This window comes from Podarcis gaigeae, assembly GCF_964106915.1.
Source record: "Podarcis gaigeae genome assembly, chromosome: 12".
Taxonomy (NCBI): Eukaryota; Metazoa; Chordata; class Lepidosauria; order Squamata; family Lacertidae; genus Podarcis; species Podarcis gaigeae.
In genome coordinates this window covers 43,172,201-43,199,098 of record NC_139688.1, presented here as the reverse complement: position 1 = coordinate 43,199,098, position 26,898 = coordinate 43,172,201, and the positions used below count along the sequence as shown (strand labels likewise).

The 26,898-nt window shown below is 42.3% G+C and overlaps 1 protein-coding gene across 2 annotated transcripts in view; it reads right to left on the bottom strand.

Annotated features, from left to right (window-relative positions):
- CMC1 (C-X9-C motif containing 1) overlaps positions 1-26,898 on the bottom strand; it is a 47,416-nt gene that overhangs the window by 1,245 nt on the left and 19,273 nt on the right. The window contains exons 1-2 of one of the 2 annotated variants that reach the window (XM_083706144.1): positions 19,523-19,634; positions 1,273-1,363 (exon numbers count right to left, since the gene is read on the bottom strand). In XM_083706144.1, coding sequence (XP_083562270.1) covers positions 1,273-1,363; positions 19,523-19,595 — 164 coding nt within the window. In that variant the 5' untranslated portion in view covers positions 19,596-19,634. Of the gene's footprint in view, positions 1-1,272; positions 1,364-19,522; positions 19,635-26,898 lie in introns of those variants that run through there. The other variant, XM_083706143.1, reaches the window with a different exon arrangement.

Genomic DNA, 26,898 nt, shown 5'->3' with positions numbered 1-26,898 from the left:
AGGAAATGGTGCAGGGAAAGCAACAACAGTGATACTGATTCTGTGGTATGTATTCTATGTGAGTGTGCAACCATAGCTGGTGTTTACTTCTTGCTCATTTTTAAGAGAAGGCAACTCATCAGCCTGCTGTTGCAGAGATGTGTGAAATGTGTGTAGGAGACCACATTGATACCTACACCCCACAACTACAAATTGATAGTTCTTGTTGAATTGCCTGCAAGTGTGTGTGTGTGTGTGTGTGTGTGAGAGAGAGAGAGAGAGAGAGAGAGAGAGTGAGTGTAAATCACATTCCTTCTAATACTTAGCAGTTGGACCTTCTCTTTTCATCTTGCTACAAATGATGGGGGAGGGGTGTAGAATGCAATATATGGTCCAAACTCATACAAAAAGAGGAGTAAGAGAGAAAAAATAGTACTGCCTTGTTAATTCTAGGGTCTGTGCACTTGCAAAATGGAACTTCAGATTCTCCACCTTGCAACCCTCCATTACACCCTCAATCTTCCCCAGAGGGTTAGGCATGTGTAGGTGGGGGGGAGATGAAGGTGCTGTTAGCAACTACGGCTCGCACAACATTGGATTTAACCCTGTGTCCCCTTAACAAAACAGGCAACCTCAGAGCAGAAGGCTGCATTTCACAATAGCTGCTTTGTTCTTAAAATTGACTAGAAACTTACAGCAGGAAGCCTCCATCACTTTCTAAGCAAGTCTCTCTGACTGTTTGTAAGTGGCAGTTCTCACACGGCCAGTTCCTCTGAATGTTTAGTCAAAAAACCCTTTCTTGTAATGTGAACCCATTGGTTCAGTTCCTACACCCTGAAGCAACGTACATTTGCATCCTACGTTGCATCCCTTCAAATATCTGAAAATGGTTGTCATATCACCTCTTAATCATCTCTTCTCCAGCCTAAACTGTTCATCATAGGACTGGGTCTTCAAGCTTTTTAATGGGACAGAAGATGCAATGATATAACCTAGGTAGATGCCTTATCAAGTAATTGAACCAGAAGGGTAAGCCCATACAAGTACTTGCATCTCATTTGTTACAAAAAAAGAGCACTAGCTATGCTAGTATAGATACATCTAGATTTTGTATCATATACTACCTATTGAGACTAAGATGATCTATCTTGTCAGCTTTTAGAGACCACTTTATTTTTAGTCCTCTTCTAAATTAGCTCACTCAAACCGCACACACACATAGCAAGAGGTATTAGATTACTCTTCCTTTAATTTATTGCTTGGTGTGGACTTAGCTCCATGCATTGTACTTACTAGCCAGTGACGCATTCTTTCAGGGCTGCATTTTCTTCTCTGCATTTTACCACCATCAGAATGCCTGAATCCTGGCAACATTTGGTGAAGGCTGAAACAAAATTTGGGACAACTGGGGTTATACTGAATAACGTGTCAAGTGTAAATAGGTTGTGACCCTTGCTCTTGATCAGTTGTCTAATACAACTTCACTGCAGCAAAGTACACATTCAGCACAGTAGTGTACTTAAGTTTCTGAAAAATGACAGAAGTCTATCACACAACTGTCACCCCGAACGTGTGGAATGTCACTTGTTTGAAAACTGCTTTGTGCACTAAAGCAAAACGCTCCAGTGGTACCTCTTCAATAGCGGTAATACTGTAGAGTGTTTTTGCGCTATTGACTGGTCACAGTATTAGAGACAGTATTGGACTACAGGGATGTTGGCTTGATTTAGGAATAAAGTTTTACATCAGAGGCGATAAACCTGTGACCCTTCAGATGTTGGAAGTCCAACTTCCACCCGCCCCTGTCAGTATGTCCAATGGTGAGGGATGAAGGGGGAATCTGATGATAATGCCTATCCCCAGTGTATTCAAGAAAAATATTGAATACCATCTCCTCCTTCACTACTACACATATTACATAACATTTTGCCCAATGGGCAACAAATTTACGTGCAGGAAGATTTAGATAATTTTCAAACAAGCAGTTTTGCCAATGCACAATCTCAAGGACTGTTCCACAGTACAGCATGTAGAAGTGTTTACAACAACAACACCCAGCCCACCTTCATTTGCTGGTAAATTACTCTTCTCCATCTTTGCACCGTGAGTTTTATCAATTTAACTGTTACAACGAACTTGCTCCTATTACCAAGAGATGTAATATTCCATACAAAATGGACTAAACTTGCATGTCCCAAAATAGTTCAAGAAAACAAAACAAAACAAAACAAAACGCAACATTTATATTGGGGCCAAAACAAAGCAGTCCATATTGCCCCAATAAACCAGCTGTTCTATGTCAAATGGGTTTGGTATACAATCTTCCTTAGTCTGGATGAATAATAAACACAGTGTAGGCTATACATGCACACAGCCTGACCTTTTGATTGTGCTAGCTTCTCCTAGGGTAGTAGTAGAAGAGGACTTGAAAGGGGCTAGCTGTTGACATTTTAAAACCCTGTGCACAGTATTGTAATACCTGCCATCACCCTAAGCTTGCTAAACAAGGTTTCCGCTCTTTATCTATTCCCCTTCCCGTACAACTTTATGTCCTTAATAGAGCACATAGGGAAAACTCCAAAGTTCTTCTAACCTTTCCCAGGAAGCTCAGCCAGATATTGCCCGCCACATAGTCTCACTAAATAATATCACTTTTCCATGCTGAGGTAGGAAAGCAGCCAAACTGTGCTCATGAGGGATTTCATCTTCCAGCAGTAGCTGCAGGTCTCAAGGCTGCCTGGTGATCAACCCCTGGTGCTGCTCAGCTTCGAATGAGTACCAACTCTGCCGTCACTACATTGGTGCACTGAAAACATATGGACGTAAGAAGAGCCCTGCTGCATAAGACCAATGGCCCACCCGGTCCAGTGTCCTGTTCTCACAGTGACTAACCAATGCCCATGGGAAGCCCACAAGTGCAGGAGCACAAGGGGAGGAGAGAAGGGCCCCACTGTTCTGATGGTGTGGTTTTTTTAAGGCTGTTTTATCGGTACTCTCCAAATGCATCAAATTATTCCAGCCGTTAAAGTTTGCATTGGGAAGCTGTCCAAGTCACTGATAATGCCTGATTGTATTAGTTGAGTATAAAACAAGCCTTCGCGGAGAAGTATTTTCTCACTTGGTGACCGCTCTGATCTTCAAGCTTACCCACTCCTGGCCTGCTGCCTTGAGCTTTTTGTAAGGTCTTTCTCACTTGTTTAGCAACAAGGTTGTAATTAGGCTCCCCCCCACCCCCGCGCTTCGCAGTGTGTAACAAATTAACACTGCTCATACTTGGGAGTGATCTTCAATACTACTAAACTATTTATGAAACAGTATTTATTCTGTAACAAATTCAGGAGGTGAAACCCTTCTCCTTTTCATACTGCTTTCAACAAGTCAGGGCCCGTGTGATAACACAGCTAGACTTTGATTAGCATTTTGCACCGCTGATTCCGATGGACCACTTCACACAAGCCTGTTTTCTTTTGCAGATACAACCTCCGTGTCTGAAAGCCCATTGTGTCTCATGACGTGCGATAAACACACACATGTATTTTGCCATATGCAAAATCCAGAAGGTGACCAGCTCTCGTATGGTTGTCACCCAGGACTTCTGGCGTGCAAAAAAAAGCACTCCTGGCATCTTCTATGAAGCCAGAAGTGCTCAGATGGCAAGAGTGCTATTATTTATCCTCTAGGAAATTCCTGAAAAAGGAACTCCAACGTATTCTGTCTCCTAGCGGGCTTGCAATAGTTCTGATCAGTGTTGAATCTGGAATATAAATGAGAGCTCTGGTGTTTAAGGGGATAGTTTAAATAAAGAGCACTTCTGATCAATGAAAACTGTTAACCTGCTTAATAGGGTTTAAAAGATCTATTTAAAAAAAATACATGTCTGCATAAACACTGAAAATGGCAAGCACCGAGTTACAGGACATTTCTCTCACACACATAGCAAGGCAGGCATCAGAAACTTGTGGACCTTTAGATGTCATTGAACTCCCAAGTCCTCCATTAGCCCCAGATACCATGACCAATGGTAAGGGGTTAATATCAAGAAGTAGTCCAACATCATTCGGCGGGGGGCATCCTACAATAAGGAATGCCTCTAAGATGTGATATATTGCAAAATATCTCTAATTGGCTTACATAATAAGATCGTGCCTGCTACGATCATATGCAGATCATCCGAAAAAAGAAATAAAGGATGCTTTTTTCTACAGTACTGTTGTTTTTATGTATATGCAAATTCAACTGATGAATGAATGAGTTAATAAACTCAGGCTGCTATGCTATATATGCTTTAGCTGGTTGTAAACCCCATTCAATGTAGTAGGTCTTACTTTGGAGTAAACAGATTTGGGATTGCATTGTCAAAAGTAAAATGCATTTTCTTCAGTGACAATCCTGTGTGCTCTGCATTTAGACATGTCAGAGTTCTGTGCTGGTAACCAAAAGCAAGACCAAAGAATCTAGTAACCTAAAAATGTTGAAGCCCTCCATTTCACATCTGGCTCTTAAAATATAATGTGTATCCTAGATATACACTGCTTCTCTCATGTCATATAAACACAGTGGATATAATAAGCTGTAAAAAATGTTGATGGGATTCTCGAGCTTAACATTTGGTCTAGAGAGCAATTGGATTTCTGCTTTCCCACTGGCAGTGGCCAGCTTTTCTTCTTCCTTTTGCAATCATTCCCCCTGAAAGCTGTGAAGTAAAATACACCCACATGCACACCAAATAAAATAAAAGCCGAAAACAACAGGAGGTCCCTCTCACTTGTTAGCTCACCAGCTTCAGTTGGTTAAAGGTGTGATGTCCTAGTGAACGGAGCCTGAACTGCTACAGAGAGCACACCCCAGCTTCTGAGCAGCCCTGCCTGAGCTACACACAGCCGCGGCCACGCACACAGGAAGCATCATTACAAAGTGATAAAACTGCTTCCAGCTATATGGTTTTAATGTTGTTAATGCTAACTAAAAAGGAAAAGAAATGGGGAGGGAGAGCAGGCACAGGGATATAAGAATCCTACTATGTGAATGTATCGCACAGCTTAATTGCTGGCCTCTATATCCCAAACCCTTTTAAATCCCACAAATACTGGCGGGGGGGGGGGGGGGAGAAGCTACAAAAGACTAGCTACACAAATGTTAACTAGATTCAAGTCCCAAAATGCTGCACCTTTCACTTTTATTAACCGATTTTGAAGCATCTTTTCTCCGTGCAGAAAATTCAGAACAGCTAAAACTGAAATCCACTTTGGGAGAGGGGGATAAAATGGATTCATAAATCAAACAGAAAGCTAGGTGCATACAACTCCCAAATATTAAAATTAAGTTCCAGGAAATCAACCCCCTACTCCCTGTTCAGCTTTACTTATTTCCCATGTTGTCAATAGAAAGCTCATCAACTTGGAAGACAGACCAAAGATGAATATTGCGTTCCCCATGTTTTCACAGTATTTTCCACAAGCTACCAATTGAGATAATAACTGGAGGGCACTACCCTTTTTACAATCAGGTGGCAATCTGCTGACATATACTGCATGCTGAGTGAGGAACAGCTGGCCTTTCAAGTCTAGTCTCGCACTGCAAGAAAAGGAGGGACGAGGCTATCCAATAATCCATAAACCATCGTTTGTGTTTTTGAGCCTACTCTTAAAGAAACAACAACAACCCACAAGGTGTGTAGCAAAATAATGAAACTTAGCTTCCTGTGGTTTTATTTTTGTTTTTTAAGTTACCATATAGCAGATGTGGAAAAACATGCAGCTTCTGTATGGCTGCACATTTATGTGGCTTATCGGTTTAGAAATGTTGTTTCCCCTTTTAGAAAAACAAAACAAATTGCTTTTCCAGCCTTCATGGGTGTAGAGCTATGTTTAGAAGCATACAGTGGTACCTCGGGTTGCATACGCTTCAGGTTACATACGCTTCAAGTTACAGACTCCGCTAACCCAGAAATATTACCTCGGGTTAAGAACTTTGCTTCAGGATGAGAACAGAAATTGTGCTCCGGCGGTGCGGCAGCAGCTGGAAGCCCCATTAGCTAAAGTGGTGCTTCAGGTTAAGAACAGTTTCAGGTTAAGAACAGACCTCCGGAACGAATTAAGTACTTAACCCGAGGTACCACTGTAGTAGCAAAACAGAAGGGAAAAAAGCTACATTCATGTGTTATTTTTATTTATTAACATCCTTTATTTATTTATTTATTTATTTATTCTTATTTATTAAGTTTGCATACTGTAACACTTATTTTATGTGAACCTAGGAATCTTTAGTTTTGAATGTACATATACCTGCCCCACCAAGTAATCTGGTTAATTCTACTGTTTGAATCATTTTGAGCTTCCATAGCAACTAGTCAGTCACTTGCTGAAGTAAATTATAGAATCATAGAGTTGGAAGGGGCCCTAAGGGACATCTATTGCAGCCCCCTGCATGACAGGATTTTAACTAGATCATACATGACAACCTCTGCTTAAAAATCTCCAAGGAGAGTCCATTACCTCTCATGAAAGTCTGTTACACCACTGAATACAGTGATACCTCTGGATGCGAGCAGGATCCGTTCCAGAGCCCCGTTCACATCCTGAGTAGAACGTAAGACGCGCCTGCGCGTGTCACGTTTTGCTGCTTCCACACATGTGTGGTACGTCATTTTGAGCGTCTGCGCATGCGGCAAAACCCGGAAGTAACGCGCTCTGTTACTTCCAGGTCGCCGCGGAGCGTAACTTGAAAACGCTCAACCTGAAGCCCATTTAACCCAAGCTATGACTATAGTTCTCACTTTAAGAAAGTTCTTCCTGATGTTTAGTCAGAATCTCTTGTACCTTGAAGCCATTGGTTCATGTCCTGGCCTTCACAGCAGGAGCAATCAGGCTTGTTCCATCTTCCATGTGACAGCCCTTTAGATATTTGAAGATGGCACTGTGTATATATAGCAATGAATGTGCTTTAATAGAGCTATACCATTTGCCCTCACAGAGAACCATCCACCCTTCAAAGGTAAGTCACGAAAGGTAGCATTTCCTGTTTTACAGCTACTGAGCCAATTCAGCAGGCGTGTGTGGCTTGACCAAACCTATCAAGTTAATAGGCATCTTTGCAGCCAAGCACCCCACATACAAAGTCACTTTATAGCACTCAGGTTTCTACAAAAACGAGGTTCAGTGCACAACTATAGAGGGGATGGTGTTTTGTTTATTTAAAGAAGGCAAGATTCACAGACCAGGAAAGCTCAAAAAGTGGTGTTGTGCATGCCTTTTAAAATTGATAAGTCCTATAATATTTAATATGCAAAAAGGTATCCCACTGTTGGTTATTTTGGTGTGTCAATTTTGTGGAAGTGAGGAACTTTCACAACAAAGTATTAACTTGATTAAGTTGTTTTTGATACAAGAAAACTGATGCTAATCTCATGTCAAATTACTTAACGCCAACTAGCATTTATATAGCACTTCTGAGAATATTCAAAATGTAACATCTCCGACAATCCCTGCACCAACCTTGTAAAGTAGGTCAGTGTTGCTATTCCCTTATGCAATTTTTATTTTTTTATTTATGTATTTATTTTACTGAGAGAGGCTGTATAGTTTAAAAGAACATCAAACAACTTATAAACTGAAACATTGTAGAACCGTCTTACTGGATCTAACCAGGATAATCATTCATTTTCGGTAAGTTCAAATAGTCTATGGAAGTACACAAATGGAGATTAGTACCATCCTCAGCTACTTTGCTAATAAAGGTTTTGCTGCTGTTCACACTAGAGGAACACAGTATATCAAATTTTAAAATGTTCATAATGTAATAAGAAAGTGTCTCACTCAGATTTATGATTTAATTGTAATTCTCCCCTATACACTTAGCAAGTAAACCACTGCCAAAGTAACACTGGCGATCTTAGGACCTGCCTCTGTGGTTTATATATAAAGGGTTTACAATTTTACTACTTAAGAGCTGGTCCTATGGAGGTGTTACCTCACCATTTATATTTTCTTCAACACTTATGATATTGCTATCACACTCTTAAAATAAGAAAATCTACCATGAACCAGAACAAGCTTAAAGTTAGCCCCCCCCCCCCTTGAACCAAAAAGAAAAAAAGCATATCCCCTAAGATTCACATCATTCTTTTTTGCTGTACGATTCAATTTGGGGGTGGAGAGAGAGAATCTGGAGTGATTAGGTGCTACAAAGTATTGGGTATTTGAAATCATGTATTTTGTAAGACACCTAAAGGCTCATACTTAATGACTGAAGCTATAAACATGCTGATTTTTTAAAAATAAAATAAAAACAAAGTTATGTCTTTGACTTTGTGATTTATTAACTTGTTATTTTGAAGATTACACATTGTGCAAAGAATGGATTCACGGGTGCATTTAATGAGGCAAGTAGAAGGTACAGCAAACATGAAAAGACTGTTCTGAATTGTCGTGTGCGAGCTATTTGATATTTCTGACACAGTACAAAAGGCGGCTTCTCTGTAGATTGATCACGGTTCGGTTAACATCACTGAATATCTAATACCTCCAACTCAATTAATTCTCACCTGATTAAGATCAGACTGATATTCAAACTAAATCATCTCTCCAGTCAAGTAGAAATCAATATTTCTTATTTTACTTTTAAATTATAGCAACACATAAAATATACACATTGCCGTGTGCCAGGAGTGGCTTTTCCCAGCTTGGCCCACTATGGCATGCATAACAGAGCTGATTAAAGAATTATTCTAATTTGAGCAAGGACATATAGAAAAAAACAAGATTAAATCCGAATATGGCGAGATGGAAAGAAGTAATTATAGGGCAAGGAGAAGATTGACATAGCATAAACTCTTATTCTCTAAAAATTTACCTCATTTGTCAGATCTGAACATCCATTTGCCTTCGCGTTCATGCCTGCCATACTATGTTTATAATCCCATATTAAATAATGATCCTCTACCCTACCTCCAACAAAGTCCCTACAACAAACCCAGCACATCTTCCTTAACAGAACCATTTCAGAAATTGGCACGTGTGGGAAACTCTAGAGGGACAGGAGAAAGAAAGACCAAGAGCCTACTAAAAATCAAATTCTGCTCAAATTTAACAGGTCTCTTTCTCTGCCAGCCCCGCAATCTAACCTTACTCCACAACGCAGCCACTTTATTTCCTTCTGGTAAACTGGGGTATTCTGAGCTATAGGCTCTTGTAGACCAATCCTACATATGCTACCACTCCAGCAAATACAGTGGTACCTTTGTTCTCAAATGCCTTGGTACTCAAACAACTCTGAGCCCAAACACTGCAAACCCGGTAGTAGGTGTTCCGGTTTGCGAACTTTTTTCAGAAGCCGAACATGCTCCTTTTTGAGTGTTATGCTTCCATTTTGAGTGCCACACTTCCGTTTTGAGAGTTACGCTGAGGTCTGTCTGTTTTTGTTAGTTATTTTGCATTTTTGTTTTGCGCCTTTTTTCTTTTGTTTTTGTGACTGTGTGGAACCCAGTTCAGCTACTGATTGAGTGAGTGAGTGAGTGAGTGAGTGACTGCAGTACATTGTTTATTGCTTTCATTATACGGATCAATGATCTTGTTAAGATAGTAAAATTCATGTTAAATTGATGTTTTAGGGGTTGTTTTTAAAGGTCTGGAACAGATTAATCCATTTTGCACTACTTTCTATGGGAAAGTGCGCCTTGGTTTTGGAACGGACTTCCGGAACGGATTTAGTTTGAGAACCAAGGTACCACTGTACCAGCTTGCGGCACTAGAGCAGCAGCTGAAATTAAACGGCACAGTACTAGTCACTCTAGGGCAGGAGTACCCAAGATGATGTTCTCCAGAGGTTATGGACTACAGTTCTCATCATTCCTTTTTTTTTTTTTAAGATATTTATTTTGGTTTTATATGATAAAACAGGTATCACAATCAAACAAAACAAACAAAAAAGAAATACAATAAGAAACAACATAATCAAACAAAACTAAAAAAAACACAGTAAAGAACATATGACAAAGCAATAAGAAAATACAGAAAATAAAGTAAATTAGTTTTTTGATTCTTATCTTTATAACCTCATCATTCCTCACCACAGGCCATGCGCAGCAAGGTTGGGGGTTGGGGAAAACTCACAAGCACACCATCCTCAGTGACTTTCAGCTAACACATACAAGCACAGTTATGACAACACAAAGAGAACAATAGGGGAACTAGAAAAAGGGATGGTTCCAAATCTTCAGTTTCTTTTTGAACTGTCAGAAGTGCACATGTTCATTATTACATAATATTTGCAGTGAACACCCCATTTTGTGACCTTGTTTTGGTTTTTAAAACAATCTTTTAATTATTGCACGGATGCTTTGCCACAAAAGACAAGCAAAGTGTTATGGTAGTATAGTGTTACAGCACCAGAATCAATTATTATAGTCTTATATTGTTATAGCACTATCTTTTCTGGCTTCTTTGTTTTAATGAAAGCGTTGTAGTAATAATTAAAGGCAGATTCAAAATAAACAAATGGGGCGGTCGTTTAGTGAATGTGTGCTAAGTTTCTTTCTCTTTTTTGATATTTTTCCATTTTTTAACAGTGTTGTTTACATTTAAATCATTTTCAATTTTTTACACATATGGAATATGGGATTACTTGAATCCCTGGGCTCCCCCCCCCCCCCGGGTTTCCAATATTTGTCTCGTCTTTCTACTGCATCTAATTACATTTTTCAAATTCTTTTAGGTCCACTTTTAAATTTAGCCTTATTATATTATAAGTGCTATAACAATCCTGCTAACATTTTAAAGTATCTACAGTGATTTTTAGGGCACTCTATAAATTTCCCCCACTTTTTATTAAATTTCTTATCATCTTGGTGTCTGATCTTCACGGTCATTTTTGCCAATTCGGCATAGTCCATCATCTTGGTTATCCATTCTTCTTTGTGTGTGCTAAGATTCAACTAGCCCAAGTCACAGCAGCTATGTCATGCTCACTGGTGTGGACAAAATGCAGTGGGGTGCATATATAGCAAAATGCAATACAGTGGTACCTCGGGTTAAGTACTTAATTCGTTCCAGAGGTCTGTTCTTAACCTGAAAGTGTTCTTAACCTGAAGCACCACTTTAGCTAATGGGGCCTCCTGCTGCCGCCGCGCCACCGGAGCACAATTTCTGTTCTCATTCTGAAGCAAAGTTCTTAACCTGAGGTACTATTTCTGGGTTAGTGGAGTCTGTAACCTGAAGTGTATGTAACCTGAAGCGTATGTAACCCGAGGTACCACTGTACTCTCAATAGTATAGAAAGTCAATTCCAATTCTAGCTTGCAACAGAATGATAAAACTGGGTAGTTCTAAAAGTGACCCATATGGAAGCAGCAGCCTTGGCCAAATGCATCTTGTCGCGCTCATGAAATTTTTCTCACGGAATTCAAAGCAATTTCTGAGAGGAGAGACAGTTCATGTTGAGCTAAAGTTGCAGGACACCCAGAACACACCAAGTTCCCCAAGAATGACCTTTCCAGTTTCCAAAACTGTTTTTAGAATGACCTGGAGGAGAGCCAAGAAGTTGTTCATTAAAACAGAGACGACCTGCCTTCCCAGAAAGGGAACTAAATTTAGTCCCGGCCTAGAAAGATGAGTGCCGGGCAAAGGAGTTAATTGGAACTTTAAAAGCAGCCTTGGCAAGGCAAAAGGCCGGTAGTAAAATTAATGAAAAAGTAATAATGAAAACAAAAGCAATACCCAGGAAGCAGCAAGCCTTTGACACAGAACTATCTGCAAAAACAAAGACCAAGTGAGTCTGTGTCCTTTCTCTGCAGATCTTTGGAGGTGGCCAGGGGCGCCGACTTATAAAAAATATTGGGGGGGCCCATACTGGGGTCCTGCCCTGGGAAGTTTTATAAGATCCGCTCCCGGCCCGTTGCTGCTGCTGCCCCCCGCCTTGTGGCCCCCTCGCCAGCTGAGGGAGGGAGAGAGACCGAGAAGGAGAGAGATGCGTGGTGGGCAAGGCAAGTGCCCGCCGCGCCTCGCCTCCCACCGCCCCTCGTGCCGGCCGCCCCCTCCCCTCCCTTCCCCGCGCGCGCGCGCTCGCTCGCCCTCCTCACCCCAGCTCTTGGCCGTTCGCCCCAGGAACTCGCCGCTGTTGGGGTTGTAGATGAACCTCCGCCACTCGGCCATAGACTGGCTGAAGGGCTTCTCCTCCTCCTTGGCCATAGCGAGAGAGAGAGAGAGAGAGAGAGAGAGAGAGAGAGAGGCTGGAAAGAGAGAGGGAGCTCGGCGGTTCGCGGGCGGCGGTTTTTCCCCTGCCGAAACAACAGCGGCTCCTCAGAACCGCTAAGTAACTCTCCCTCAGGCGCCCGGCGGGAGAGCAGAAGAGAGGAAAAGGAAAGAGGGGCTGGGCCAGTCGCACGCACCGAGCAAAACTACTCGCGCCGCCTCTTTTACTACCGTAATAATTATTTGTTTTAACTCATTACTGAATGTATTTTAAAAGGTAACTATCATCAAACAAGGAAAATAAAAAATACCAACATAATTTTGTGATTTTACAAAGCATAATATAACTACCGTATTTTTCGCTCTATAACACGCACCTGACCATAACACGCACATCGTTTTTAGAGGAGGAAAACAAGGGAAAAAAACATTCTGAATGAAACAGTGGATGTATCATTTTTGTGCTTCATGCTGTGGCCACAGACATGTGATCTGATGGTGAATTTGGGGTGACCCAATGCAAAAATCCTGAGGATCCATGTGGATCCATGTTTTGTAACCACGTTTTTGCACCATTGCAGCCCCAGGCAACAGTGGGTGCGTGATTTTGGGGGGGCAGGCTGTAGCCATGGACATGCTATGTGCTCTGATGGTGAATTTGGGCTGACCCAATGCAAAGATCCTGAGGATCCATGTGGATCCATGTTTTGTAACCACGTTTTTGCACCATTGCAGCCCCAGGCAACAGTGGGTGCGTGATTTTTGGGGGGCAGGCTGTAGCCATGGACATGCTATGTGCTCTGATGGTGAATTTGGGCTGACCCAATGCAAAGATCCTGAGGATCCATGTGGATCCATGTTTTGTAACCACGTTTTTGCACCATTGCAGCCCCAGGCAACAGTGGGTGCGTGATTTTGGGGGGGCAGGCTGTAGCCATGGACATGCTATGTGCTCTGATGGTGAATTTGGGCTGACCCAATGCAAAGATCCTGAGGATCCATGTGGATCCATGTTTTGTAACCACGTTTTTGCACCATTGCAGCCCCAGGCAACAGTGGGTGCGTGATTTTTGGGGGGCAGGCTGTAGCCATGGACATGCTATGTGATCTGATGGTGAATTTGGGCTGACCCAATGCAAAGATCCTGAGGATCCATGTGGATCCATGCTTTTTAACCACATTTTAAGTGGGGAGGGAAGGAAAAACACAGAAGGGACACGAAGCAGGAGAGGGGTGTGCAGAGAAGCAGCTGGCTAAGAATGCAGGAGAGGGGTATAACAGGAGGAGGGAGGCAAGGAAGGCAAAAGTTTTCCCTCACCTACCCACCCAAGTCAGCCAGCTCGCGCGCTCTCTCTCGCTCTCTCTCTCTCCCTCCTGCACGGAGCACAGAGACACACTCTGCTTTCCCTCTGCCTGGAGGGGAGGGGCTTTCCCTGCTCTTTGTTCTGTTTGAGCAAACACAGCAAGGAAACAGAGCAGGGTGGGCAGTAAGACCCTGAGGCAGAATGCCGGAAAAATACGGTAATAATTTTCTTAAATTATTGGGGGGGCGGAGCCCCCCCAAACGAATTTTTGAGGGGGCTCGGGCCCCCTCAGGCCCCATGGAGTCGGCGCCTATGGAGGTGGCGCATTTTCAGAAGACCTGCTTATTTGAGAATTAATCCCAATTTGTTGACAGAAAAGTTAGCTAGATTCAACTGCAATGGTAACAACACAGCTTTTCCAGTCCATTTCACAGGAGCGCCCTGATAAAGCCAGGGCAGTCCCTTTATGCAGGTATGACATTAACACCTGGCAAATTCAGGTGAGCTCCTACACCATGAAACACTTCTTAGAGGACTAAGGGGATGGAGGGGATCCTACTGAAAGGTGGCCCCCAGCTGCGGGTTTCCTGCTCTCTTTTGGATGCAAAATGCTTCAGAAAGAGCAGACTCCTGGCATTTCACACCATTTTATCTTCTAACAGAACTGCATCAAGCCCCTTCCTCATTTACACACAAAGCCTGTAGCAAAGAATCCATTTCTCCTTCCTGCTTCAAATCGAGACTAGTCCATTCAGTTAGATATGCATTGTTTGGGGTGCCTCTGGGGTAGGCCCTAAAGAAGTGTCAGACAGAGGGACAAGCCAAACAAGCAAAAAAGACAGCAGGGAAAGCAACATTGACTCAAGGAGAAATTTCAACTGAAATATGAGATCACAGACCCAGGGCCCGTAGATTAATTGTGTGCAGGTGACTGGCGCTGTCGAGCATCTGACAGCACCAAGTATCCTTCTCCAAGAGGCACGTCTGCAGATCTAATCCAGGTTAATGAGCAACACCAACTCTGAAACTAAAAATATAACGGAGATCAATCTGAATGCTTGAGATAATCATTTACAACCGCAACCCTCGTTGAAGAAACGGAAGAGTATAGCTGTGGATTCAGAACATGCAACAGCAAGCAAAAGGCAGCAGGAGCAGAGACTGATTGGAGAAAGACGTAGCAAAATAATGAGCAATATTTATTTATTAAATTTCTATACAGCCCTTCATTGGAAGATCACAGGGCATTCTACATTATAAAAACACTAAAATACATACCATAACAACAAACAAAAACACCCCCCCCCCAGTTTAAAAGGCCATAGATAATGTTTTTGCCGGGCGCCTAAAGTTATGCAATGAAGGTGTCAGGCGAGCCTCCATGCGGAGAGCATTGTACAAGCTGGGAGCCACTGCAGAAAAGGCCCATTGGTAAGAAATGAGAAGTTGAGAAGAAATAACAAGGACACATTTTCCCTGTTTCTCTCCCAATAGAGGTCACCATACAGGGTGACCAAAGCAGTTTCTGGGTCTAAATCCTGATTGAAATGGATCTGGAAAATCAGTTTCCTCCAAGAGCACCTGGATCTGGTCCGCAACCACCCACTCGAGGACGTTGCTCAAGAAGGGGAGTTTGGCAACTGGCTGGCAATTACTTACAATTTTCCAAATTCCAGGAGAGTTTTCTGAGGAGTGGTTTTACCATTGCCTCCTTCCAGCAGGCAGGGATCACGCCTTCTCACAAGGAGACATTATTCACCTGCCTAACCCAGCCAAGCTGCCCCCTCCCTGCTAGTTTCTTGCTGTGCCTCTTATAATACCTATATAATGTGTATGTGAACAAAAAGTGTTCTTTTAGACTACAGTCATACCTTGGTTTTCGAATGCCTTGTGAGTCGAACATTTTGGCTCCCGAACACCGCAAACCTGGAAGTGAGTGTTTCAGTTTGCAAACGTTATTTTGGAACCCAAATGTCCGACGGGGCTTCCGCGGCCTCTGGTTGGCTGCAGGAACTTCCTGCAGCCAATCAGAAGCCGCACGTTGGTTTCCAAATGTTTTGGAAGTCGAACGGACTTTGACTTCCATTTGACTTCCAAGGTACGACTGTATTTATCTCGTGGCCACCTTTGTCCCACACACTGGAAATTGGAGACATTTCTGACAACCAAAGGGACCACAACACAGTTTGAAAGATACTGAAGATACTGAAATCTCTCAGAAAATGTCTTAAAACCAACTGTTTTTTGGCACCACAATATTAGACCTATGAGAGCTGGTTTAGTCTAGTGCCTGTGGCTAAGTGCTGAGGAAAAATACCCTCATTTAATCCTTGCGTCAGCTAAGAACTGACTACAAGTGGCCTCTTCAAAATTACTAACATAAACAAAGTTGCCACATTCCAATGCATTTAGCCCTCCAATGTTTTTAGAGAATGTGTGAACATGCCCTTTTCCCTCGTGCCCTCCTTTTTAGTAGGCTAAACAAGCCCACTGGGGATATCATTCTCCAAAAACACTCATTTTATAGACTTTTCCTTCCTCACGTCCCAACACCTGTAAAAATGAAGCAGGCTTTGTCACGAAAGAGGTCTATATTTTGTGACAAACATACCTTTTTCGCCTATTAGGCTGGTCCCTTTCAAGAGCGCCAGTAGATTAGTTTCCTGTTTCCATAGTAAGAATTCTTGACCAGGGTCTGGAAGAGGCAGAACTAGAACACACACAAAGTTTCCCTACAGCTATCTCCCATCAGTGCTTAATGCTACATTAACCTGTGTCAAACTCCAACACGGCAACATAGCCTCAGTCTCAGTTTTCCCATATCCTGTAGGATCAAGTGCCCTACAGTTGGGCAACAGCAGGTGTGATATAGAATATAAAACGGAGACAGTTTGTAGCACTAAGCCTTCTAGCTGCAGCCTAAATTGGTCTTCAAAAGGCTTAGTGTCCGTATGCAAGGCAGGGGGGAAAAACCTATGAGATTCTTGGTGGTGAACACACCTCTTTCCACCACCAGATGGGGATAAAGCAGATTATATTTAACCGATGCCTTTAAATTAGTTTATCTGTACAGAGGCTTTTGTAATCCAAACTCATGCTACAGCCACCACTCTGAGGCATATAACTCCATGTTTCACTAACATCTCCTACTACTTTTCATGAGAGAAAGCTTTCTTTTCAATGGAAAAGGTGGAAGACAGAGCTTCTTCTACCATTTAGTTGAAACAGAAGAAGTTCTGCACCTATTATTATTATTAATTAAATTTGTATACAGTGGTGCCCCGCAAGACGAATGCCTCGCAAGACGGAAAACCCGCTAGATGAAAGGGTTTTCCGTTTTGGAGGTGCTTCGCAAAACGAATTTCCTATGGGCTTGCTTCGCAAGAGGAAAATGTCTTGCGACTTCCTGTGGGGGTTTTTTCCTCCCCCCTTTTTCTAAGCCGCTAAGCCGCTTATCAGCTGATCCGCTAAGCCGCTTATCAGCTGATCTGTTAAGCCGCTAATAGCGCTAATCTGCTAATGGGCTTGCTTCGCAAGACGAAAAAACCACAAGACGAAGAGACTTGCGGAAAGGATTCTTTTCGTCTTGCGAGGCACCACTGTACTGCCGTTCATCCACAGACCTCAGGGCGGTTCACAACATAAAACTACAATATATAAAACACAAAATACACAATAAGAACAAAAACAAACCAATGACCCACAAGACATTTAAAAGGACATCGGATGCCAAAGGCCTGGTTGAAGAGGAACGTTTTCGCTTGGTGCCTAAAGGTATGTAACTAATGCACCAGGCAAGCCTCTCTGGGGGAAACACTCCACAAATGGGGAGCCACTTCAGAAAACCCCCAATCCTGTATTGCTACCCTCCAGAGCTCTCGTGGAGGAGGCACATGAACAATGATGATATCAGGGTCAGGGTAGCTTCATATGGAGAGAGGCAGTCCTTAGCCGTTTATAGGTCAAAACCAGTATTGGGATTAAAAAGAAACCGCATGTTATTCTACACTAATGAAGCATCACACTTAAAAAGATGAGGAAATAAGCGTAAAAACACATTTATTAATTCCTTCCCATAAAATATCTGAAAGCAACTGCACAATAAAAACAGCCACACAATTTCATATATTAAACACCATCTCTAGGCTAATAAAGATACTGTCTGGGATGTATCTTTCCACTTGCTAAAAAAAGGAAGACAATGGAAATGATGCCTATCTGAGACGTACATGAAGTGTACATGAGCCCATCAGGTGAAGAGCACATTATAAATACTTGAAAGATGATCCTTCAGCACTTCCAAACTAGCATGAATATTGATAAAATCAAGAGTATTTCCAGGTTGTCAAAATAAAATGCCTCCTAACACAGCTAAATGTGTGTCCATTTTATTTTATATAAATCTTATCTCCTTAAACTGTGACTGTTATCTCTCTCTCTCTCTCTCTCCCCCCCCCTTTTAAAAAATACAAATGAACAATGTATGTTCCACTGTACTGCTATATGAAAACCTCTAGAGGGCAACTAAGTTTCAGAGTAGGCCTAAACAATCAGTTCCTTAATTATTTTAAAAAGACCCCCCCCCATGTCTTTAATTTCACCAATGCTTTATTTCCAAGTCTACATGTATTTATTTGGAAAAAAAGCCCGAATGAACTCAATAGGACTTACTTCTGAGTAGACATGTATAGGCTTGAAAAGTCAACTGCCTAAAATCATTACGGGGTGAACAATTTTAAAATAGAAAAAAAGTGTTGGAATGAAAGAGAAGTAGTCAAAACTAGTGACTGAGACAGAGTAACTATTTTTTGGCATGGAATTTATGAAATAGCTTCCATTATAGAAAATGGTGGAAGATCTGTATATTGATCAGACTATTTCCCTCAGAGTCACCTAATTTGTACAGTACAAATTAAGCAACCAACACTCTTCCCATTTTTATTTTTATTTTAAAAAATACATTTTTTAGGTGTTGGAAATGACACAATGAAGCAAATGTTTAGCAAGCTAAATACAAGTGGTATTTTTCAAATAACTGGTGCAAGACTTTAAAAAAGGACATTTTTCTTTTGCACTATTTGCCTTTCATTAAGTTATTACTGCAAACTATTTTTTTGTTGCTGGTAAGACCATATTAGTTCACCATTAGAAAGCTGAGTCAACAGCAGCAATTGTAGACGTTCCAGATGTCATTGGGATGGATAAACTGACGAATAAAGTGTGATGAAGGAATTACTCTGAAGTTTCTGTGCAACTAACTGCAAAACGAACTCCGTTTATTCTGTGCTGGAATGCCCAATGTAATAATGTTAAGACTGAAAAACGCATGAAAATATTTTTTAAAACATTTTTTTAAGGAACAAACCTTAGAATACCATACAAAGATTAAATGAAGTAAAGGGCTTAGTTACATGACACTCCATAGGTTTCAATAAAGAAACCTACTTTGTCAGTGAGTAGCAGCTGATTTAGGCAGGAAGCCATATGGACTGACAAAAAGTGCTGCCAATTTACTGACTATTTTTTCCTTTTCAGTTGCTCAGCAAAATCTAGTTCTAAAAATGCAGTTCTAAAAGCTGGCTAAATAGAAATATTTTCCATTTGACAAAGAGCTGATTAGCACCACTTTAAATATTAGGAATTCGAATACACGTAGAAAAAACTACTGCTATGCTAGGCTGCATCAAGAAAAGTGTAGTGTCCAGATCCAGGGAAGTAACAGTGCCACTCTATTCTGCCTTGGTCAAATCACACCTGAAATACTATGTCCAGTTATGGGAGCCACAATTTAAGGACATTGACAAGCTGGAACATGTTCAGTGGAGAGTGACCAAGATGATCAAGGGTCTGGAAACCAAGCCTTATGAGGAACAGTCGAAGGAGTTTGGTTTAGCCTGGAAAAGAGGAGACCGAGAGGAGATAGGATAGCCACCTTCAAAGATCTAAAGGGCTGCCACATGGAAGATGGAGCAAGCTTGTTTTCTCCTCCTCTAGATGGGAGGATGATTAACAAAATCAATACTCCTGGCAAACTGGGAATATTCCCTCACTCACCCAACTTTAGGATAGTCCACCATTCTTCAGCAGTTTCTTTTTCTTTGAGGAAAAATAAGTGGCTCACGTACATGTAAACTAAGCTTTAATAACACTGTAACAAAATAATGTACAGTGGTGCCCCGCAAAACGAATGCCTCGCTAAACGAAAAACCCGCAAGACGAAAGGGTTTTCCGATTTTTAGCGGCTTCGCAAGACGAATTTCCCTATGGGCTTGCTTCGCAAGACGAAAGCCCATAGGGAAATCTCTGGGGACAGCGGGGAAGCGCAGCGTGCCTTCTCCTCTGTTCCCGGACCTGTCCTAAGGCTTGCAGTGGGAGGTCCGGGAACAGAGGACAAGGCGCGAAGGGCTTCTCCTCTGTTCCCGGGGCTTGCGGTGGGAGGAGGGTTTTTCCTCCCCACCGCCAACATTCAGAACAGCATTCTGAATGTTGGCGGTGGGGAGGAAAGCCCTCCTCCCACCGCAAGACTTCAGGACAGGTCCGGGAACAGAGGGGAAGGCGGGCGGGGGGCAAAAGTCTTTGTCCCCCCTGCCTGCCTTCCCGGGGGCTTTTAAATCGCCCCGGGACAGCGGAGAAGTCCTCCGCTGTCACGGGGTTTTTAAAATGCTGGCGGGCGGCAGCGAAGGCTTCGCTGCCGCCCGCCAGCATTTTAAGTCCCGGGAAGGCAGGCGGGGGGGAAGCAAAGACTTTCGTCCCCCGCCGGCCTTCAGAAGAGGTCGGGGGACAGACTGTCCCCGGACCTGGTCTGAAGGCGGTTTCCATAGGAACGCATTGATTTTCAATGCATTCCTATGGGAAACCGTGCTTCGCAAGACGAAAAACTCGCAAGACGAAAAGACTTGCGGAACGAATTAATTTCGTCTTGCGAGGCACCACTGTAATGAGAGAAACTAAATACAGCAAAATGAAACTCAATGCAATAAGATGAGTCTTGGTCCCTCTTAACTGACATTCTTAACTGAACACACTGAAGGGAGGGGCATAACACACAAGCCCCGCCCACCAGATACCAAAAATTCTACTGATCAAATGAGGCCCCAGTGTTTTTCTTACACTAGAGCAGGCATAGGCAAACTCCGGCCCTCCAGATGTTTTGAGACTACAATTCCCATCATCCCTAGCTAACAGGACCATTGGTCAGGGATGATGGGAATTGTAGTCTCAAAACATCTGGAGGGCCGGAGTTTGCCTATACGTGCACTAGAGGCTAGGACTAAAACCAATGGCTTTGAGTTACAAGAAAGCAGATTCTGAGGTAGAACTTTCTGACAGTAAGAGCTGCTGGACAGTGGAACAGACTCCCTTGCAAACTGGTGGGCTCTCCTTCCTTGGAGGTTTCTAAGCAGAGGTTGGATGTCGATCTGTCATGGATGCTTTACTTGAGATTGCTGCATTGCAGAGGGTTGAGAGGAACCCCTTTCTGACAGTTACAGAGTCAGAACGGTTTCAGAGAGAGACAGAGTTAAATGTGGTTAAAAAAGTAAAATACCTAGGGGTAGATATTACAGCAAAAATTTGAGTTTATTTAAGGACAATTATGAGAAATGCTGGTCAGAAATTAAGAGAGATTTAGAAAGTTGGACAAGATTGAAACTCTCCTTGTTAGGCCGAATTGCTGCTATTAAGATGAATGTATTGCCAAAAATGTTGTTTTTGTTTCAAACACTACAGATTGTGGACAAAACAGAGTGCTTTCGGAAGTGGCAGAGAGATATTTCCAAATTTGTCTGGCAGGGCAAAAAGCCCAGAATTAAGTTTAAGATATTAACAGATGCGAAAGAAAGAGGGGGCTTTGCCCTGCCAGACTTAAGGTTGTATTATGAATCAGCAGCTTTCTGCTGGCTAAAAGACTGGCTACTTCTCGAAGACACTGATGTATTGGATTTGGAAGGTTTTAACAATGCTTACGGTTGGCATGCATACTTATGGTATGACAAGGTTAAGATTAACAAGGTTTTCAAGAACCATATTGTCAGAAAAGCAGTGTTTAATGTCTGGACAAAATATAAAGACTTATTGGAAAATAAAACTCCAAGGTGGCTTTCACCATTGGAAGCTAAGGCCCGAAAAAGACTCGATATGGAGACCAATTGGCCGAAATATTGTGAAATATTAGAAAAAGATGGAGATAATTGGAAATTGAAGAGTTTGGAGAAAATGAAAGATAAAGTGCGAGATTGGTTACACTATGCTCAGATTAAGGAAGTTTTTAAACTTGACAAAAAGTTAGGATTCCAGGTGGAAAAATCGAAGTTAGAAACGGAATTGTTAGAGCCTAAGACTAAGGTACTTTCAAGAATGTATAACTTGCTGCTAAAATGGAATACACAAGATGAAACGGTAAAATCGGCTATGATAAAGTGGGCACAGGACATTGGGTATAATATCATGTTTGAGGACTGGGAAAGGTTGTGGACTACTGGGCTGAAATTCACTGCATGTAATGCTTTGAAAGAAAATGTTATGAAAATGATATATAGATGGTACATGACCCCAGTCAAACTCGCAAAAATATACCATTTGTCCGATAATAAATGCTGGAAATGTAAAGTAAGCGAAGGAACGTTTTTTCACCTCTGGTGGACTTGCCCTAGAGTGAAGGCTTTCTGGGAAATGATATATAATGAGCTGAAAAAGGTATTTAAGTATACCTTCCCTAAGAAACCAGAGGCCTTCCTCCTGGGTATTGTCGGCCAGAGAGTGTTAAAGAAGGACCGAACATTTTTCATGTATGCAACAACGGCAGCAAGGATACTCGTCGCTAAGCACTGGAAAACCCAAGATCTACCCACTCTGGAAGAATGGCAGATGCAACTGATAGACTATATGGAACTGGCCGAGATGACCGGCAGAATCCGAGACCTGGGAGAGGAGATGGTTGAAGAAGACTGGAAGAAATTTAAGATCTATTTACAAAAATACTGTAAATTGTATGAATGTTAAGAAGGTTGCTAGATCATAAATAATTTGGCACCATTAACTTAGATGGAATTATGAAGATAAGTTAGATTTAAGAAAAGATAAATTTTTGGATCATTACTAGACTACACTAAACTCTTAGAATCTGAATAAAGGATATCTAAAATTAGAGAAACAACATGGGAAAACTAGATAAATAAGATTGGAAACAAGGTGATAAATTGCTGGCAAAATTTTATCGTGAGGAATGCAAGAGCGGGAGACGTGAGGGAGTCCAAAGATGTCAAGAAACTACGTTAAGATATATGTTATATTGTTTCTTTGTTGTGTATTGTATTCAAAAACTGTTAATAAATATTTATAAAAAAAAAGAGAGGAACCCCTCTCAACACTACAATTCTATGCTTCTTGTTTACTCTTACAAGCAACTACAATTAGATTGGCATGGGGATCTCTGGAGCCGTTTTATAGGCTAAAACCAGGGACAATGAACTGGCTTTCCAGATGCTGTTGGACTGCAACTTCCATAATGCCTTGCCACTGCTCATGCTTGCTGGAGGCGATAGGAGCTGGAACCCCACAACATCCAGCAGGAGGGGACCCCCCCCGACAAGTTCCCAACCCCTGCTGCCTTACTTAAAACCATGTGCGCAGAGATTCAACAAGATTTATTGAGGAATGTGCACCAGTTACCTGGTGGTCCAAGGCCATGTGTTAATGTTAGGTTAACATGCATGTCCTGTAAGCCAATGACCTATACACCATAATTCAAAAGTTACACCGTATTTTTAGCTAGGCTAGGTCTGGCTGGGTGGTTTGCTTCAGGCATGTCAAATCTCATTCTTCTACACCTGCCCCATGTATGCGAGAAAAGAAAAGATTTAAGCATGTTTTGGAGAGGAATAGTGCCATCAGTTATAGTGCAGAGTCTGAGCTTGATAGGCACATTATTGTTTGCAGTATCTACAGTTATAGGTTAATACTAAAACTTATTTATGTAATTGAAGTGCATTTACAGCTTACAGAAAGGCAGCAAAACCAACCAAGAGTCTTGTGGCACCTTAAAGGCTAACAGATTTTATTACAGCAAACTTTCATGAACCACGGTACAAATTCATCCAATCTTAAGGTGCTGCAGAACTTTATTGGTTAAAAACTCAGAATTTTGTAATTTAGAAAGTGTGATTTTTTTAATTTTGAAGGCACATAGTCTAATAGCACAGTCCAATGTCCGCAAAGAATTAAAATTCAATGTGGCTTACGCCCAGGTAGGTGGGGTTAGGAGGGCCGCTTAAACTGTTGACAACTGAAGAGAAATAATGCTTCCTTTATTAGGTCCACTGACATCATTTGTTGGAAAGCCATTCAATTGACTGGTAGCTTTGAATGCAAAACGAGGATTACTTAAATGGGTAGCTCTTTTGATCAAAAGCAGAAGCAGTTTTCCAACACTAAAGTAAATAATTTCCATGAAAAGATGCATCAGATTCAACAGTAGAAAAACAACCTATTTCTAGTGTGAAAGTAACCTTAGGGCAGTGTTAATAATTTATACTCTATATAAATATTTACACATATGTACAGAAAACATAGTAGGACCTTCCTGGTGAAATTTATTTATGTACAAACACACAGATAACTGCATTAGTCCACAATGTAGAATGAAACAAGGGGGGGCGGGACTGAAGCAGCTTCTGCAGATTTCTTTAATGTCAGGCATATGTAGCAGTTATAAAGCAGATTTCTTGACTGTAAAGCATATGTCATTGCCAAAACAGGAGAAAGAAGCCCCCCTTTTCTTTTATTTTCATATTACTGTTGCAAGCATTCATCAACAATGCGCATTCATATGCAGCTATCCTAGCAACATGTCACTGCTATATTATTTTTAGAGTGTCGAAGTGACATATGCCACAGTATTTGCAGATATTTCTATTCTCACTTAGAAGTGCAATATTAATTGCTCTGAAACAAAACCAAGTAAAATCCTCAAACCACCACCAATGACAGACTAACTAGTGTAAACAAGTAACCGAGTGATACATTTGGGGAGGCAGGGAGAGGACCAACAAGGGAGAGACTGGGGAATCAGCAGATGCTGCCTCCATGTTCCAAATGCTTTCTTTGATCAGATTTTATGGTTTATTAAGACAACTTCCAAATATTTTGCAAGAGTGTAAGCAACAAAGAATGGCTATAGCGGAAGAGCATGTGCTCCACATATGTAAAGCCCCAGGTTCAGAACCCTCCAATCTTTGGCGAAGGGCTGAAGAGAGAAAAGGAAAAAAGAGAATTTGCGTCTCCACTAGTGAGTAAGCACAAGAGTGAATGCAAGGATTCGTTCATCTCTCTGCAGCAGAAGTCAAAACAGAAAAATCTAGAGATGGAGTGAAGGGGAAAGGGAGCATAGCATATTTACACACAACTGATTTTTCTTTTCCAGCATGGTGGGCCTGAAAGGGTGTTGGACAACTGTCTGGGCAACTGTTCACTGGGGAGTGGAGAATTTTGATCATGCCGCTAACTCCACCCACAACATCTACATTGCAATTATGACATCTGTATAGAGACCAACTGTACACTGCAGTGCCATGCTGCACAAGTCATGAAAGTGAATCCTACGCAAGCTGGGATCTGCATGTGCGGATACAGAGTATATGAAGGAGTGTAGTGACAAGCACACATAATCACAATTCGCACCCCTACCTACAGACAATTTGTTAAAAGCTATTGCGTTTACACACTGCCAAGTACACACCGACAAAGACAACCTATTATACATAATAGCGAGGGCATCTAAAAGCTACAAAAAGCTAACACAGTATTGCATGCTGTCTGGAAAGAAGACACAAGCATAATTTAATAAGATCCTCAAATATAGCTATAAAGGTAAAGGGTAAAGGGACCCCTGACCATTAGGTCCAGTAGTGATCGACTCCGGGGTTGCGGCGCTCATCTCGCTTTATTGGCCAAGGGAGCCAGTGTACAGCTTCCGGGTCATGTGGCCAGCATGACTAAGCTGCTTCTGGCGAACCAGCGTAGCGCACGGAAATGCTGTTTACCTTCCCGCAGGAGCGGTACCTATTTATCTACTTGCACTTTGACATGCTTGCGAACTGCTAGGTTGGCAGGAGCAGAGACTGAGCAACGGGAGCTCACCCCATCGCGGGGATTCGAACCGCAGACCTTCTGATCGACAAGTCCTAGGCTCTGTGGTTTAACCCGCAGCGCTACCCGCGTCCTGAAATATAGCTATGCTAGCCAATAAATATCATCATTGGACTAAAAAAAAGGTACTGTATTGTGCAAAGTTTTGCCATAAAGCACTGTCAGATACTGCACACCTTAAATGCTTTAAGGGGCAGGGAGAGAGTAGATTGGAGTGATTCTTCAGGCATTCAGAAGCTGTGTGAAGTAATCATGCAACAAAGCAACCAAAGTAATGAGTATGCTTAGGGTTGTAGCCAACCAAGCCCACTGAAATTAATGGTAAAGGTAAAGGTAAAGGTAAAGGTACCCCTGCCCGTACGGGCCAGTCGTGTCCGACTCTAGGGTTGTGCGCCCATCTCACTTAAGAGGCCGGGGGCCAGCGCTGTCCGGAGACACTTCCAGGTCATGTGGCCAGCGTGACGAAGCTGCTCTGGCGAACCGGCACCAGCACAGCACACGGAAACGCCGTTTACCTTCCCGCTATAAAGCAGTACCTATTTATCTACTTGCACTTAGTGGTGCTTTCAAACTGCTAGGTGGGCAGGAGCTGGGACCGAAAGATGGGAGGTCACCCCGCTGTGGGGATTCGAACCGCCGACCATGCGATCGGCAAGCCCTAGGCGCTGAGGTTTTACCCACAGCGCCACCCGCGTCCCATCGGACCCAAGTTAGTCATGTCTATTTATTTCAATAGGTTTACTCTGGGTAGAATGAACTTTGGACAACCTGTAGATTTTCCAGGGTTCCACAACCACAGAAGGCCTGCAGGAGTAGAAGAAGCTCTCTACTTCAGAAGGTCGCCCTCCAACTTAGAGACAGTGACCAAATGAGGAGGACGTGAAGTTGTGTGCTTTTTTCTCCTTCTTGCACCCCTGCATAATTACTTGATTCTCAACATCCAAAGAGGGCTTGGGAGAGGTCTTCAAGGAGGAAGGAGCGCAACCCGAATGCAGCATCAGAAAAGTATCTCTGTGTCAGTATTTGTTGGAAGTATTTTGGTGCCCCAGGAAGAAGTCAATGTAAATGAGACATTGTAGAGAAAATGTGGAGGAGCTCCGGGAGCAATATTCCCCACTCATCCACCTTCCTTTGAAAGAAGTGCCTTCAATCCTTACGCTTCTCAGCACCCCCCCCCCCCCCGCTCTTTTAAGCCACTGCTGCTTTATTGAATCAACGTATAGCCCTTAGAGGTCCTGGGCCCTAAGGAAGTCAGATTATCCTGGACCAGGGCCAGGGCCTTCTCA